The sequence below is a fragment of the Macadamia integrifolia genome, chromosome 12 (assembly GCF_013358625.1).
Source record: "Macadamia integrifolia cultivar HAES 741 chromosome 12, SCU_Mint_v3, whole genome shotgun sequence".
Lineage (NCBI taxonomy): Eukaryota > Viridiplantae > Streptophyta > Magnoliopsida > Proteales > Proteaceae > Macadamia > Macadamia integrifolia.
This window is the reverse complement of record NC_056568.1, coordinates 8,895,994-8,910,937: the sequence shown is the minus strand read 5'-3', so window position 1 is coordinate 8,910,937 and position 14,944 is coordinate 8,895,994. Positions and strand designations below refer to the sequence as shown.

General features: G+C 38.7%; 1 protein-coding gene and 1 long non-coding RNA gene across 8 annotated transcripts; one reads left to right on the top strand and one right to left on the bottom strand.

The window, feature by feature from the left end:
* Positions 1 to 1,806: 1,806 nt before the first annotated feature.
* On the bottom strand, positions 1,807 to 9,035 carry LOC122057656. 7 transcript variants are annotated; one of them, XR_006133588.1, is made up of 7 exons: positions 8,826 to 9,030; positions 8,620 to 8,735; positions 8,423 to 8,516; positions 8,228 to 8,321; positions 7,900 to 8,124; positions 4,821 to 4,925; positions 1,807 to 3,837 (listed from the first exon to the last, which is right to left on the bottom strand). It is a non-coding gene; the product is annotated as an uncharacterized LOC122057656 (long non-coding RNA). The 7 variants fall into 7 exon arrangements; XR_006133587.1 differs by having other exon boundaries at positions 8,210 to 8,321; positions 8,620 to 9,035; XR_006133589.1 differs by having other exon boundaries at positions 4,821 to 4,922; positions 8,620 to 9,032.
* A 604-nt stretch (positions 9,036 to 9,639) lies between these two features.
* Positions 9,640 to 14,671, top strand: LOC122057597 (protein MAIN-LIKE 2-like). Its single transcript, XM_042619753.1, has 4 exons — positions 9,640 to 10,225; positions 10,324 to 10,427; positions 13,714 to 14,017; positions 14,119 to 14,671. The coding sequence occupies exons 2-4, from the start codon at positions 10,357 to 10,359 to the stop codon at positions 14,542 to 14,544; spliced, it is 801 nt and encodes a 266-aa protein (XP_042475687.1). The 5' UTR covers positions 9,640 to 10,225; positions 10,324 to 10,356; the 3' UTR covers positions 14,545 to 14,671.
* Positions 14,672 to 14,944: the final 273 nt, after the last annotated feature.

The window sequence follows — 14,944 nt, the reverse complement described above, 5'->3', positions numbered from 1 at the left end:
CTTGAGCTAAAAAGTGATTTTGGGGTTTTGAAAGAGTTCTTGAGCAAAGAAGGTAAGATGGCTTTTCAATCCTTAAATCTAACTTAGATCTAGGTTAGAATCTTCTTATAAGACCTTGAATGTGTGAAAAATGTGATTGGAAAAACCCCATTTGATTTCCCAAAGGTTGGGGAAAGTTTCAAGGAAAAAGGCATTTTTTCGCCCTCTCAAGTGGGCCGAACAGCCGGCGGGCCTAAGATCGGTGGGCCAGGACCGGTGGGCCGAACAGCCCGCCTGAGAAGGCAAGCCCTCTGTTCCCACCGGTGGGCCGGGACCGGCGGGCCGAACAGCCCGCCTGGCCGGGACCGGTGGGCTGTCCGACCCACCCGAGAAGCCCCCAACGTGATTTTTGTGTCCGAATGGACCCAAAATGGACGTGCAACCTTCTTTTATGATTCTAAACATGATTTAACCATCAAATCTTGTTAGTTTTGACCCCAAGGTGGTGAAATGCTAACCCCCTTCACTTATGATAGGTTCATAAAAATTTACGTTTCTCGCGCCGGATCTCACCCGTACCGGGCGTGAGTCTTTGTACACAACAAGTAAGTGGGGAGAGGACGTTTGACTTTATTTTAAGGCTTGTTTGGAATCATTCAATTGTATCTAGATTAGCCATGTCATCATGCAAATTATGTGTAGCTTAGTCATCCTCATATAATTATGACATGTGTGTTGTATTTTACATTATCAATGCTAAATGATTGATGTGCTTATGTGATGAATGATGAGATCACTGTGCATAATGCATTATTAGACTAGATGCCATAGTTGGCTTGGAAACGAGTGCATTGGTGGCCCGTGGTATGGGACGCGGTGGCACTATGCAATCGTACTATTGTCATATAAGAGCATGCGGTTTAGGATTTCACCTTCCCGTGCTACGACCCTTCGCAACAGGGGTTGAGGTGTTGAGTTATCACTTGGGGGGAACCAGTGGTTGTGGTTGTCGGGTCACTGTGGCGGTTAAACATATGCCCGGCTGGTCATTAGGACAGTCGGCAACCTCAGTGGTATATTCAAGAGGGCCAATCGTACTGCTTTTAAATTGCTGGGGTCAGCACCTTTACTTTATGTCATTTACTTTTATGTTGAGAGCCGGTAGTTGGCATGCTTTACTTTTCTGAGTACTCACGGTGGGCCTTCTACGACAACCCTATGGGCGTATCGCGGGATAGAGTTCGCGGCTGGTACCCGGGACATACGCGCACTATGGTTGTAGTAGCACCAAACCAAAGACTTAGTAACTTTGTTTAGGTGGATGAGATCTAAAATGAATTGCATAGCATATAGTGCATATAGATGTGATTGTTGTGTGGTCCTTCTTTTCACTTACTGAGCTAGTGAGCTCATCCCACGTGCGCACCTCTTTTAGATGATTTTGCATGTCACCAGCCTGAAGATCAAGGGTCGGGCCCCACAGTTGAGTTTCCCAATGAGGATTGGTGGGTTCCGAGGAGTATGAGCACGGTACGGATTGCACGTGCGAGGACTGTGCTGCAGGACCGCAGTATTGACACCGTACAGAGTTTTACTTTTTTTATTCTTTTGGTGACCCCTTTTTGTGTACTTGATACGTAAATTGTTATTCTTTTAGTGTAAATATCATGCCTGCAGGTCCACATGTAATTTGGGTATCAAGTATATTGGGGGTATTTACAGGTAAATTAAGTCTTCCGCTGAACTTTTGAACGTTTATCTTAGATGTGTGTATGCTGTGGTTGGGTACTGTATCAGATGATCCTGGCAGGTTTGGGTTAACCGGAGTTAACCCGATCACCGGTCCGGTTCTGTGTGAACGAGGTGTGACACCGGGCTTCCCCAAAATCAAGATCTTCGACCAAACGCTGATTTGGTCCTCAACGTCTGCTAGGACGGTTTTAATCTAGCCAACTGTCCCAGGTCAAAAGACAGTCAGGCCAGTACCAGGCTTAGAAAATTTTGGTAAAACTCTCTTGATCAATCCAATGCAGAAAACAGTGTCCCTGACACGTGGAATGCCGTGGTACGATCATAGAAGAATCCAAAGCCCAAGATCAAAGCCAACTTTTAGCGCCAACAGTACCTCCAAATAGTGCCAAAAGCAAATCCAAATGCACAGTACCAAATTTCATTGTAATTTTGTACAGTGCCAAATGAAACTCAAATGTTTTCCCAAACCCAAATGAAATGTAAATGTGCTCGATTAGTCTATAAAAGGGACACTCCTCTTCACAAAGCACTTGTAATTTTACTCCCAAAATTCTATAATTAGAGAGAGAGCTCCCCAAAAGAAAGATCGTCCCTCTCAAGTTCTTCGAAGTTTTCAAGATCAAGCTCTGCCGGACTTCTCAAAACTCCGCCAATCTTCAACAACTCCAACTAAGGCTCTAATCGTCCCCAATAAAACCGATCGCCCTCAAAAGTTAGCATCAACAGCCCTCAAAGCTCCATCAAAGACCAACTACCCTTATTTTTCTCAAATCCTCAAACCCAAGCCTGTAACCCAAAGATCTTCTAGTTCTATCTTCATATCAAAGCCTACAGTGGTGCCTCTTGATTCTGAAATATAGACTTGGTTAAGCAGCTTTTTATTTAGAGTTCTTGGTCTTGCTTTATTTGTTTACTTCAATTTTGCACAATTTAGTTATAGGGTACGGTATTGCACCCATCCTAGTTCTCGTCACCTTGGCGGATCGGAGTACGATATTGCACCTATCTTTTTCTTCTCACCATACAGAACCAGGAGAACCCTATTTCCCTGGATTTTGGTGTAGATCGATCATGTTATATGAAGCATCTTAATGAGGTATACAAACAGGAATTAAAGATTTTTTTTTTCAGAAATTTGTTTACTTTTAGTAGCTTTTCGTCAAAATTTGAGAAGAAACACATTACAAATAGAATTCTAGCTATGTTTGTCCAAAATCTGGTAAATGAGAAAACAAGGTACTTGTAAGAATTGATTGATGTGCAGAATCATGTTGCTAAAGTAAATGATCACAATTCGATCTTATATATATTCAACATATAACACCAAAATTGACCCAGAAAATGGTATAGCAGCACACTGTCACCTAGCAAGGGCAGAAAATTTTCCTTTCAAGAGTGAGGAAAATTAACCAAAAGTGAATATCTGAAGATATAGCACACTTTAGGATGACAGATTAGAATTTGTGATTAAAGCACTAAATTAACTAGAAGTGATCTGGCTTTTTTTTATAGGGGAGAATTTCATGTTGCTCAAGTAAATGATCACGATTCAACTTAGATATTCAACATAGATTACACCAAACATTGACCCAGGAAATGGTATAGAGGCACACTGTCGCCTAGCAAGGGCAGGATATTTTCCTTTCAAGAGTGAGGAAAATTAACCAGAAGTGAATATCTGAAGATATAACACACTTTAGGATGACATATAAGAATTTGTGATTAAAGCACTAAATTAACCAGAAGTGATCTAGCTTTTATAGGAGAGAATTGTTTCTCTGATGAGGAGTGAAAGCCCAAATGGCCCAGCCCAAATGGTGGTGTCTTGGTCAATTTTCCATCTCAGTGAGTTCAATACAATTGTGTTTGCTTTAAACCAAGGTTGGAGGATTCTTTCAGGGAAAAACTATAAAGGCAAGAGGCTAGTTGTAACCTACCCCCTAGATCAGGGAATCAGGGTACAATAACTCTGTACAAAGAGAAAAAAGATAGTCAACTACATACCGAAGTCAATGGCCACCACATGTGCACATGCCTCAGTAATTTCTTAAGCAAATATTACAATTAAAATTTGCTTGAATATTTTACACTAAGGTTTGACAGCCTCTGCAATCAACACAGGACATAGAACATTAGGAATAGACCATCTATATCGTAGATAAGTATATAAAGACTACAAGGAAAGAAATACAAGAGACAAAAACAAGATATAAGTAGCCGCAATTGACTTTTACAAATCTTCATTTTATTTTCCACCTTATTGTCCTTGTAAGAGTGAGGCTCATTGTGCCTATTCTAGGATGATAGATAAAGTATTTGTGATTAAAGCACATTCTAGGAAGTGATATGGTTTTTATAAGAGAGAACTGTATCTCTGATGATGAGCGAAGGCAAAAATGGCTGACCCAATGCTGGTGTCACTGCAAATAGTTTTCTATCTCAGTGAGTTCAATACTGCATTTTTTCTTTAAACCAAGGTTGAGTTCAATACTGCATTTTTCTTTACACCAAGGTTGGAGGCTTTTGGGGGCAAAACTGTGATGGCAAGAGGGTAGTTTTAACCTACCTAAAAAAAAGAAGAAGAAGAGACTAGCTTTAATTACCACCCTATTTATAGAGAGATGCCTTCTACATGAATGGGTCCTTCTTTCGCTATTTCATTTTTCACGAAACAAGAAGGGGAAAAAAAACCACCTACACACATTCATCAATGATAAAATCAAGCAAAAAGACTAAAGAAGAAAGAACCTTTAAAGCAGGGAATCAGGGTACAATAATTCTATACAAACCGAAGAAAGATCCTCAACTACATAAGCAAAGTCAAATGACCATGGCACGTGCATATGCCTCAGTTACTCTTAAGCAAAGATTGCAATAAAATATTGCATGAATATTTTATATGAAGGATTGACAGCCTCTGCAAATCATTCAATATACACAACATAAACCATTAAGAATCGACCATCTGTGTCACATAAAAGTATGCAAAGACTACAAGGAAAGGAATACAAGAGGCAAAAACAAGCTATAAAGTAGTTGCAACCTTCAGAGGTTTTGCAACCTTTGAAATAAAAGTGTAAAATACTCACATTTGCACAACTTTCAATCAATGACCACATCCATGCATTTGGATGCATAGTTTAAAGCTTCAACAAACTTGAACATTTTCTCATACAGCTCTTTCACAACCTCTGCTGCAATCAACAATTGCAAAGAGATTTTACCAACTTAATTTTAAGAATTAAACATATTTAAATACATTCACAAATTTGATAGACAAAAACCCATACTAGAAAATTGACAGTTTTTTTTACTAATTAAATTAAAACAGAATAGTAACCAGAAGGGCCTCATATTATGTTACACACTTATACTAGCTTCCGAAGAAACAAACATTACCCATCATAGAGCACATTGGATGATGCCCTACGAAATTAACATTGCTTGATACTGGTAATAAAATGCCACAAATGCTTCCTGCCCCATTTTCACTATATTTAGAGACCATAAAAAAATGGGATAAAAAAATTGCAGAAATTATACAAAAAAGGTAAAAAAAAAAAAAACCCACATGACTCAGTGTGTATAATACTATTGGAGAACAAATAAAAATTAGATCAAAGTTCATTACAACTGAATTTTCAATACCAGTTACGAGAGTATGGTGAAAGAAGAAAACGAAAAGTAGGAACTGAAATTTGGAGATTTGAACTACAAAGCTCCTCTGCCTACTATCGGGTTTCTCAACATTATCAGAGATGAAAAAATGCTCAGCATGTGGTTCAACAACTGAACCAACAGTGGTTATGTCAAAGCCCTTGAAATTCTACAAGTGTTTGAGGCAACTTGCATCCTTTAAGTGCTTCGGCAAATGAAACTGGCTTTACAACTATGGCATCTTCCGATGGGGGCCTTTATGGTATGGATTCGTAGAACCTATTTCTATTCTTTCTCAAAGAAGAGGGGTTCTTGTGTCATTTTGATTTAGAAAGGGCATCAGGGAAGAACAGAATTTTGGAGAGAGGAGGAGTTGCAGAGAGTAGGGGAAGGCATGATGGTGAGAAGAGAGCAACTCAGCACCCATATAACATAGCTTCCAAAATGTTCCACCTATTCTTGAGTTGCTGCATGGCTATTTGTTTTTCGCATTTTTGGTTGTACTTTTTCAATAGCCAGGCCAACCATCCTTTGTGAAAGATGTATTCCACTTGTACCCTATGCGTGAATTAATAACAATATCGATTAGTAACTTTATCCTCTCATCAATCCAATTATAAGATTCTTTAACACCCTTGCATCACCTTTCATACATGATCCAATTAAAATAAATAATAGCTTGAATGAATGAATGACCAGAGCATGCAACATGAAAGAATGAAAACCAAACATTAGAGAAAAGTTCCTAGTCCAAATATACTCAGGGAATCCAACTTCATAAAACAGAAGCATATGTATAATGTTTGGCAAAGTAGGCATTCATCATTCATCATTCATGTAACATGAAATCTGTCGCCATCAGTAAAATATAGCAATACCAAAAGTTCCTAGTCCAGATTTACGCATAAGGAATTCTAAAACTTAATCACAACTGGTACATTTTTGTCATTTAGACCAAGCCCAAGATTGTAAGCTCCCTGAGATATTCTCATTTCATATCCATTACACCCAACAAATTGAAAAAACATTTCTCCATACAAGAGCATTGTCTTCGGGACTAGGTGTTAAATTAAAGAAACTGAACACATCAACTAAAAAAGGAAACCATAAAATGCATGTAAGCCAACAAAGGACTCGACGGGTCATAACCACATTACAAACAAATCCACCACTAGGACTGATATCCAACAAACTAGCAAAAAATAACTAGAAAAGAGGGGAATCGCTGGGCATAGAAGAGCACTGGGGTTGTGATATGAAGCTTACAAACAACTTGAGGGTCAGAGCTAATCACTCTCTGTTGGGGGAGAGAGATTAGAAGATGAAAGGGGAATCTGTAGAGATGGACATAGCCATAGCATAAGCTACCTACAAAAGTAGAAACCATTTGAAGGAAGGAAAATGAAACATAAAAATTATCACTGTTTCACAAATAATGCAGGGGGCAACAATAACATGAGCCAATAAGAGGACAAAAAAGTTAGAACTGTTTCTCAAAGAAAGGAAGAAAGGTTCAGTGCTCCCGGTGCTCTGACCGATTGAACTACAGTCCCAGAAAATTAGGTGTACAGCCTAAAAAAATTCTAATTATTCATTGGATTTCATTCGACCCATTTAGTTTCCCGTGTTGTAACAGAGAATAAGACAGTGAAAGAGAAAAAAAATATATATTTCAAGATAAGAACAGTGAGGCAAAGGAAAAGAATTGAGGGAAATATGTTCGCTGGAGCAGGTTACTGTCAAGTAATCAGGTGAGTTTTTACTCTTTATTTTTTTTTACAGCAGGAAATTATTCCACGGGAATTCACACAAAAATGGAGGCACTTCAGGCCCTTCATGAATTCAGTCTCTTGGAAAGAATCTCATTGTTTTAGAGAGGCCAACGCTCCTGCCAATGCTTTATAAAAAAAAATGACAGCTACTCAAAGATTTAGTTCTTTTAGGTCTACTTATCCATTGCCTGTTATGCATGATGTTTCATGAGATGTTGAAGGGAGTTATAGATTTAGAGTTTTCCATAATTAGATCTTCTTTTGTTTGGATTGTCTCTTTGACGGTGGCCATGCCAAAGGTGAAGATTCAATCCATTAAATGTTTTTGTATCTCGTCTGACTATGCCTAGACATTAATCCTCTTTTTCTTTTTTCTTTTTTTTTTCCCTTTTTACCTTCAATATATTCTGTGTGATCTTAAGCAACAAAAAAAAAAAGTGCCAAGTGACACCACATACTATCCTCAAATCAACTAGACTGAATATGCAGTCAAGCACTAGCAGCAGTAGATGTAGAACCATTGTAGAGAGAGAGAGAGAGAGAGAGAGACCGTAAATGATGAGTGGTTGGTGGACTATGGAACCTTGTGTGAAAAGTAGAAGTGAGAATCAGTGAATGGTTGGGATTTGGGAAATGTTAAAAGGGTTCGAGGGAACAGGGACAACAATCAATCAGCAATTCAGTTTCAGGCGAATCAGATTTCCAACCTGCATATTCATAATAGATCAAATCCACTCACCTTAAAATCGCCATTGGATCATCCCCCAACCTGATAGCTTTGCAATCAGAACAACTTGGCAACCAAGAATCTTAATCGATCAAATCCACTCCAGGAATATTTGCAGAAACCCAAACGGAGGGAGAGATGCATACGTCAGCCAGTGAGAAAGAGGTATCTTCTTCGTACCCTGCAGCAGAGAGTGTGACAGGGCGCTTCTCTGGTCGATGCCAAGGGTTTCTCCTACTGGAACACAACAAAGGATGAGAAAGAGAGAGATGCATACGTAATCGATCAAATCCACTCTGGGAACAATTGTAGAAACCCAAACCGTGAGAGAGATGCATACGTCAGCCAGTGGGAAAGAGGTATCTCCTTCGTACCCTGCCGCCGCAGAGAGTGTGAGAGGGCGCTTCTCTGGTCGATGCCAAGGGTTTCTCCTACTGGAACACAACAAATGATGAGAAAGAGAGATGCATACGTTATCGATCAAATCCACTCTAGGAACATCTGCAGAAACCCAAACCGTGAGAAAGATGCATACGTCAGCCAGTGGGAAAGTGGTATCTCCTTCGTACCCAGCCGCCGCAGAGAGTGTAAGAGGGAGCTTCTCTGGTCGATGCCAAGGGTTTCTCCTACTGGAACACAATAAAGGATGAGAAAGAGAGAGATGCATACGTAATCGATCACATCCACTCCAGGAACATTTGCAGAAACCCAAACCGTGAGAGAGATGCATACGTCAGCCAGTGGGAAAGAGGTATCTCCTTCGTACCCTGCCGCATAGGGTGTGAGAGGGCGCTTCTCCGGTCGATGCCAATGGTCGCTTCTCCGATCGATGCCAAGGGTTTCTCCTACTGGAACACAACAAAGGATGAGATGAGAGGTGCATACGTAATCGATCACATCCACTCCTGGAACATCTGCAGAAACCATCTCCTTCGTACCCTGCCGCAGAGAGTGTGAGAGGTAGATTCTCCGGTCGATGCCAAGGGTTTCTCCTACTGGAACTCAACAAAGGATGAGAAAGAGAGAGAGAGAAAGCGTATCCGTTTGCAGAGAGGCGAGCGTGACCGTGTGAGGTGGCTCGTCTCCTTCGCAAGTTTGGTTTATACAACGGTATGAAAGCACAGATGAGTAGAGGAATTTGAATCACCTTATCGGAACTTGATTTTACAAAAGGAATCTGAATTACCTACTTTACCCTAGTTTTTATGCCGTTGTAACATTGAATTACCTACTTTACCCTCATTTTTGAGCTGTTGTAACACGTTCTTATCGGTGAAGCATACAGCGCATTGCAGGGTATCAAAGTTCGGCCCGGACTCCTTATCGATTTGGTGTTGGGTTGAGATTTATGGAACCGGTAAAAACCAAATCGGATCGATTGAACCTGATAAAAAAAAAGAGACCGGACTAATGTAACCCAATATGAGAACCGAACCGATCGATTGTCGCCCCTTAGCGCCACACAAATAAATTCAAATCATTATGGTCATAAATCATAAACAGCTTCTCAATTTTTTACAAATTTGAGTTTATTATAATTTTTTTATTTATGAGAAATAAGGACTATAAATCATACCAAAAATCCACAAAAGTACTAATGCATCGGATAAATATAAGGGAAAAAAGAAGGGAAAATTACCTGATTACCCAGTATTGGGTTTGGTTTTACCGAAATACCCACGATGGGTTTCACTCAACATATATACCCAAAACTAGTTTGCGTATTACCGAAATACCCCAAACAGTGGAAGCCGTACGCCAGACTTCGTATCCCTACGCATTGAACTCGATTCATGTTCCAATCGGTGAAAAAAATTCCGATTTTGTTTCTAATCGTCTTCTACAATCGATTCTTTAAAGTCCGATGATCCGATCGCGTCTTGAGGGCTTAAGTTTCTGTTCGGACTATGTATTTCCGAAAGGGGAAAGAATGGGTTGCTGATTTCAGTTGTTCGGAGTCTTCGGACTATGGATTTCCGAGAGGAGGGAGACTTGTTGCTGGTTTCAGGAGATTTAGGGCTTAAATAGAATGGAGGGAGAAGCACGGCGGGAGAAGGACTCGAGGGAGAAGAATCCGTGACTCACCCATCGACTTCTCATTCACACACAGAGAGAGACAGAGGAGGGGAGAGAATTGGTGTTGCGTGAGTGCTCTCCTCCAGTTTACGATTCTGAAGTTTCTTCTCTTGGAACCGTTTGTTGTTCCTGTCGCTTCTTCTGGTGCTGCTCCGGCTCCGGCTCTGGCTCTGCTCCATCTCCATGGGAGAAAGACAAAGGAGGGGAGACAACTTAGACCCACGATATCGTTCATCTTCTTCGGGTTGGATGTTCATCTGAGGTGAACAAAGATTTTGTTTTCAGCCTATTTTCCATGTCATACGTTTTTTGTTTTTGTAATCTGTGTGTTCTTTTTTCTTTTTTTTTCTCACTTCACAGAGAATCGAAAGAATCCCATTCCAATGTTTGTTCATGGGTCTGCGTGAGTGCTCTGTTGGGATCAACAAACCTTACCATCGGTCATCTTCTTCCCATAACTTGAGGTAAACAATGATCTTTTGATGTTTCAGTTTTCCATGTCTTACACCTAAGTTTGTTTTTGTAATCTGTGTTCTTTTAATTTTTTTTTTCCCACTACACAGAGAATGGAACGAATCCCATTCCCATGTTGGTTCGTTCGAACCTCTTACTATTCCTTTGAGAATGGGAGTCACATTTCTGATATTGGTTCATAGCATTTTCATTCTTGTTCTCTTTTATTCGATGAATTCACAGAAACTTATATCTTGATCTTTGTACCGTACATGGGTCTTTCGTTATTATTATTACTGTTTTTATTATTATTATGAATGGCACGTTCAATTGTTCAAACTAAAAAAATAGAGTACATAGTTATGGTTCATTGTAGTGTTGGTGACTAGTAGCCTAGTAGGTGTTTGATGTAATGTCTCAATGGAATCAATGGAATTACAACATGCTCTATGGTTTCTGGAAATGGTGTAAGATCTTATCTGAAACAGTTTGGAATTGTTAACCGATGGTTTAATGGTTGAGGAACAATGATGAGATTAGATTTTCTTGTTAAACTAAAACTGGAGTTTGATAGTAGAAAATTTCAATTTCATAAGAAAATTGTGGCAGGTCAGGAATTTATGGTTTAAAATAGGATGGAAATCCAGCTTGCTGGTTTGTGTTTGATTTCATTGAAAGGGCTGAAAAGGTTTAAGAGCGTGGAGTCAAATTAGGAAGCATAGAAAGCTTAAACTAAGCATTGGTGTGGTTGTTAAGTCTTTAGACCTTTTTAGGGCCGGCAGGTATATTAAACCGCAAAACTATACAATGCCTCTACAATGAAAAGGGGGTTGGAAACTGTAAGAATGTAGTTCTTCTTCTGTGGGAAGCAAAGATATGTTTCTCATTGTGGGGTTTTCTCATTTTTGCACATTTTAATGTTCTATGCTGGAATTGGATCTAGTTTCCCAATAAATTTCTTCTTTGTAGCATCTTTATTGGACATTGGTCAGGAAATTTAGGCTTCGCTTACATATGCCCATGGGGCCTTTACCAAAACATAGAATACAATTCCGCACCACATTTCTACAGTTTTATTACAAGTCCAGTTTCAATAATAAAAAAAGGTAATAAATAAATAAAAATAATGGCTGCAGAGTGGTGCTTATTGCGTAATAATAATTATAACTCTTTCTTAGCATTGCAAAATGAAAAAGAGAAGAAAATAAAAATTTACCCATTAAATTGTTATCGTGTGTCTGACTTTTATATAATTAATTGGCTTCCTTTATTTACTAGAGGGTTGGGGGGGGGGTAGGGGAGGAAGAAATAATTTCAATATGGAAGGAAATTCTGATTCAATTCAAGATCTAGAGTGTTTTATAACCATGCTTTCCATTGGAATTTTTCTGTCCATCAAGTTTATGTATGCTTACAAGTGTTCCAAACAGTATCAGGAACAATTAAATCTGATGCAAGTGTTTTGTCGATTAATATCACTAGGTTGTGTTGGCAAATGCATTGGATTATGAAGTTAATACCAAAAATCCTAGCCTGCTTATTTCATCAAGTGAATGAAATAGGGAAAAAAAAAGGATATCATCACAGGAGGAGGGGAGGTTATTTTATTATGGTTAATAATATTATTGTCTTAGGTATCTAGATCATGTGATGATTGTCTTTTTTTCTATAAATTTGTGGATTTACAAGCTCAACTTTTCCACCAAGCTAGGAGTTTTAATATTAAAATATTAGACAGAAGCTGTGAGTTTCTAAATATTAATAATAATGATAATAATGAAATTACACTGGGTGTATTTAACATGGATTTTAAAGTCAAATTTGAAGCTTTAGTGCGTAACAGATGAATTTAATCTGAATCCAATTTTGTTATATTTAGATTTTTTTGTGTCTTACCTTGTAACCATCTTTGTGAGTGGGGCTGAAAAGGACTGCAATTGTATGAATCTCATATTGGATGCTCAGGTATGTAGCCCTGAGAGTAGCCGTTTGATGAGTTATTCTACCTGAAAAATTTGACTTTCCCTTCCAAGGTAGTTTTGATTGTCCGACAGTATAGGAATGTTGGATCTTTCTCTTTTGGGCAATAGTCCCCAGCCAGGCATCGTTGGTGGTTGTTATCACCACAAGGATATCTATCTACTTTTATGGGGCTAACCGGGGTGGGTGGGAACCTTGGGCATGAATCTAATTCCTCTGTAAGTGGTGTGAAATAGAATATTCAGGACAACTAATTGTAATGCCAAAAAAATTGAGACTCGACAACAGCTTACTTTTGGAGTTCAAGTGGATGTGCATGGGTCTATCTAATTTTGCTCAATTTCAATGCAGTACACTCTCTCTTTTGTGGGTGGAAATTATTCTTGTTGGTTTTAGAACCGTCCAAATTTGGAGATCCTCTGAATTCTACAATGGAAGTAGAGAAAAGATTTTGGCTGAATCGGGAAGGGACCAGATGTGGCTATTTATTTGAGGATTATGATATATTCTTAAGCAATTGGTGTAGGGGAATATGCTTGAGTTCTCAATTCAAGTGAGAACAAAAAAGAAAGTATGGAACAATGGAATGTTACGGGTGTAGTAGCGTCCCCTGTTTTTCATTTTTTTGGCCCTCTTTGGCTATGTTCTTAAAATTCATTTAAGAAGAAAAAAGAAGAAATAAGCATAAAGAACCAAAACCACATCTCAACTATTTTTATAGGTTATACCATTATACTTCTCATACTACAAATATTAGGATTTCAGAAACTAATACAAGATTGCCATGATGACCAGTTAACCACAGAAGGCACTTAAGACCTATTAAAATAATTTTCGAACTAATCCTTCATGTTAGGATCATCTTTGCTATGACGTTCATTTACTAAATTCAGTAAATTTGGATTAATAGTGCGTCAAGTTGACAGCGAACACTTATTATTATTTTTTTGGATGAATATAACCAACACTTATTATAATTATCCATAAATTGTCAATCTTTTTGCATAGTTCCTTGTGCTCGCCATTGTTGGAAATCTCCATGTAGGCGACCTTGTTAAGTTGGAATAAGGTTTAGGATGTTGTTGTCTAGTCTACGTATTGGGTGAATATACCCACATTGCATATCCACCTCTTTGAGTATTATACTTTGATGACTAGATATTGCAACCATAAAGAGTGTAATTATTGCAACAATAGTGACATACTAAAGAAGAACATTTGTGGATCTAGTATTAGATATTTCAATATCCAATTTATCTTCTCTTTATTATTGAAATTAATGTTATAATTAACTATACGTTTTGGATCATGTGTCAGGTGCATAATGTCGGTGGATCCTCTCCAATTGGACATTATACGAAGAATCTCAGAAAAAAGAGCAATGCATGGTGAGAACAACCCACCTTCTAGGGCGTGGACATATTCTAGTATGTCTGGAAATTTGGAGGGTGAATATGAATCTACTGATAGTGGAGACGTTGGAGGGCAAGCCATGGTTAGTAATGTTGTAGATGATTCAGTATTGTCAATTGGAGCATCCATTGATAAAGATATATCAAGTACGGACATTGTTCTATATGATCAATCCAATCACGTTTCAGAGTTGATCTGGAAGGGTGAGGTAATATATTTGTTGTATCTACGTGTAATATAATCTTTGTTTTTTTCATGCATAAAATATATGACCACTAAGTTTCTTGTTTCAAATTTACCCTTTTTCAGAAGAGACATGTGCTACGGAGTAATGAGCATAGTCGAACGTCCACTGAGTGGAAGTTGAGTAAAGAGAAAAAGCGGTTAGTTGAGATTGCTGGATTCAAATACTTACGCCTTATAGGGCATTTCCAAATGGATCTGTGTCTATTGACAGCATTGGTGGATAGGTGGCGAAATGAGACTAATACATTTCACATGCCACAATTTGAGATGACTATAACTTTGGAAGATGTGGCATATATTTTGGGTCTTAGAGTAATCGGGAAGGCTGTTACTGGAAAAATGTACAAGGAGGCTGAGGATATACTAGGCATGGTACTTGGACAACATCCCTCAGATCCTACCAACACGAAGGCTCTACGGAGTGGTTGTGTGAAGCTAACATGGTTGAGGAACCAATTTTCCCATCTGCAAACAATGCTTCTGAAATAGATGTTATTCGTGCTACCCGGGCATATTTGTTGCATCTTCTTGGAACTACCATATTTGCTAACACATCCGGAAATATGGTTAGTGTTTCATATCTACCATTGCTTGCTGATTTTGTTGAATGTGCATAATATGCATGGGGTGCTGCTACTTTAGCTTTCTTGTATAGGGCATTGATGTGTGCCTCAAGGAAGAACACTGCTAATATTGGAGGTTCAATGACCCTGTTTACAGTACGTTAATCTTACTAATTTGGGACATGATCATGCTTGTGAATTTTAGGAAAATTGGTTCAAGTCTATCTGGCTTCTTTCTTTTGACCTATACTTTATTAGCATATCTTAGTGTTTGTTATTCATGATGCATGTTTAACATGGATTTCAAATTTAACTTATGGGTATGG

Bases quoted from the DNA above. Each gene is read 5' to 3' on its own strand.
- LOC122057597 (XM_042619753.1), top strand. From the start codon at position 10,357: ATGGGTCTGCGTGAGTGCTCTGTTGGGATCAACAAACCTTACCATCGG. The intron at 10,428-13,713 runs GTAAACAATGAT...ATCATGTGTCAG, and splicing joins TCTTCTTCCCATAACTTGAG to GTGCATAATGTCGGTGGATC. The intron at 14,018-14,118 runs GTAATATATTTG...ACCCTTTTTCAG, and splicing joins AGTTGATCTGGAAGGGTGAG to AAGAGACATGTGCTACGGAG.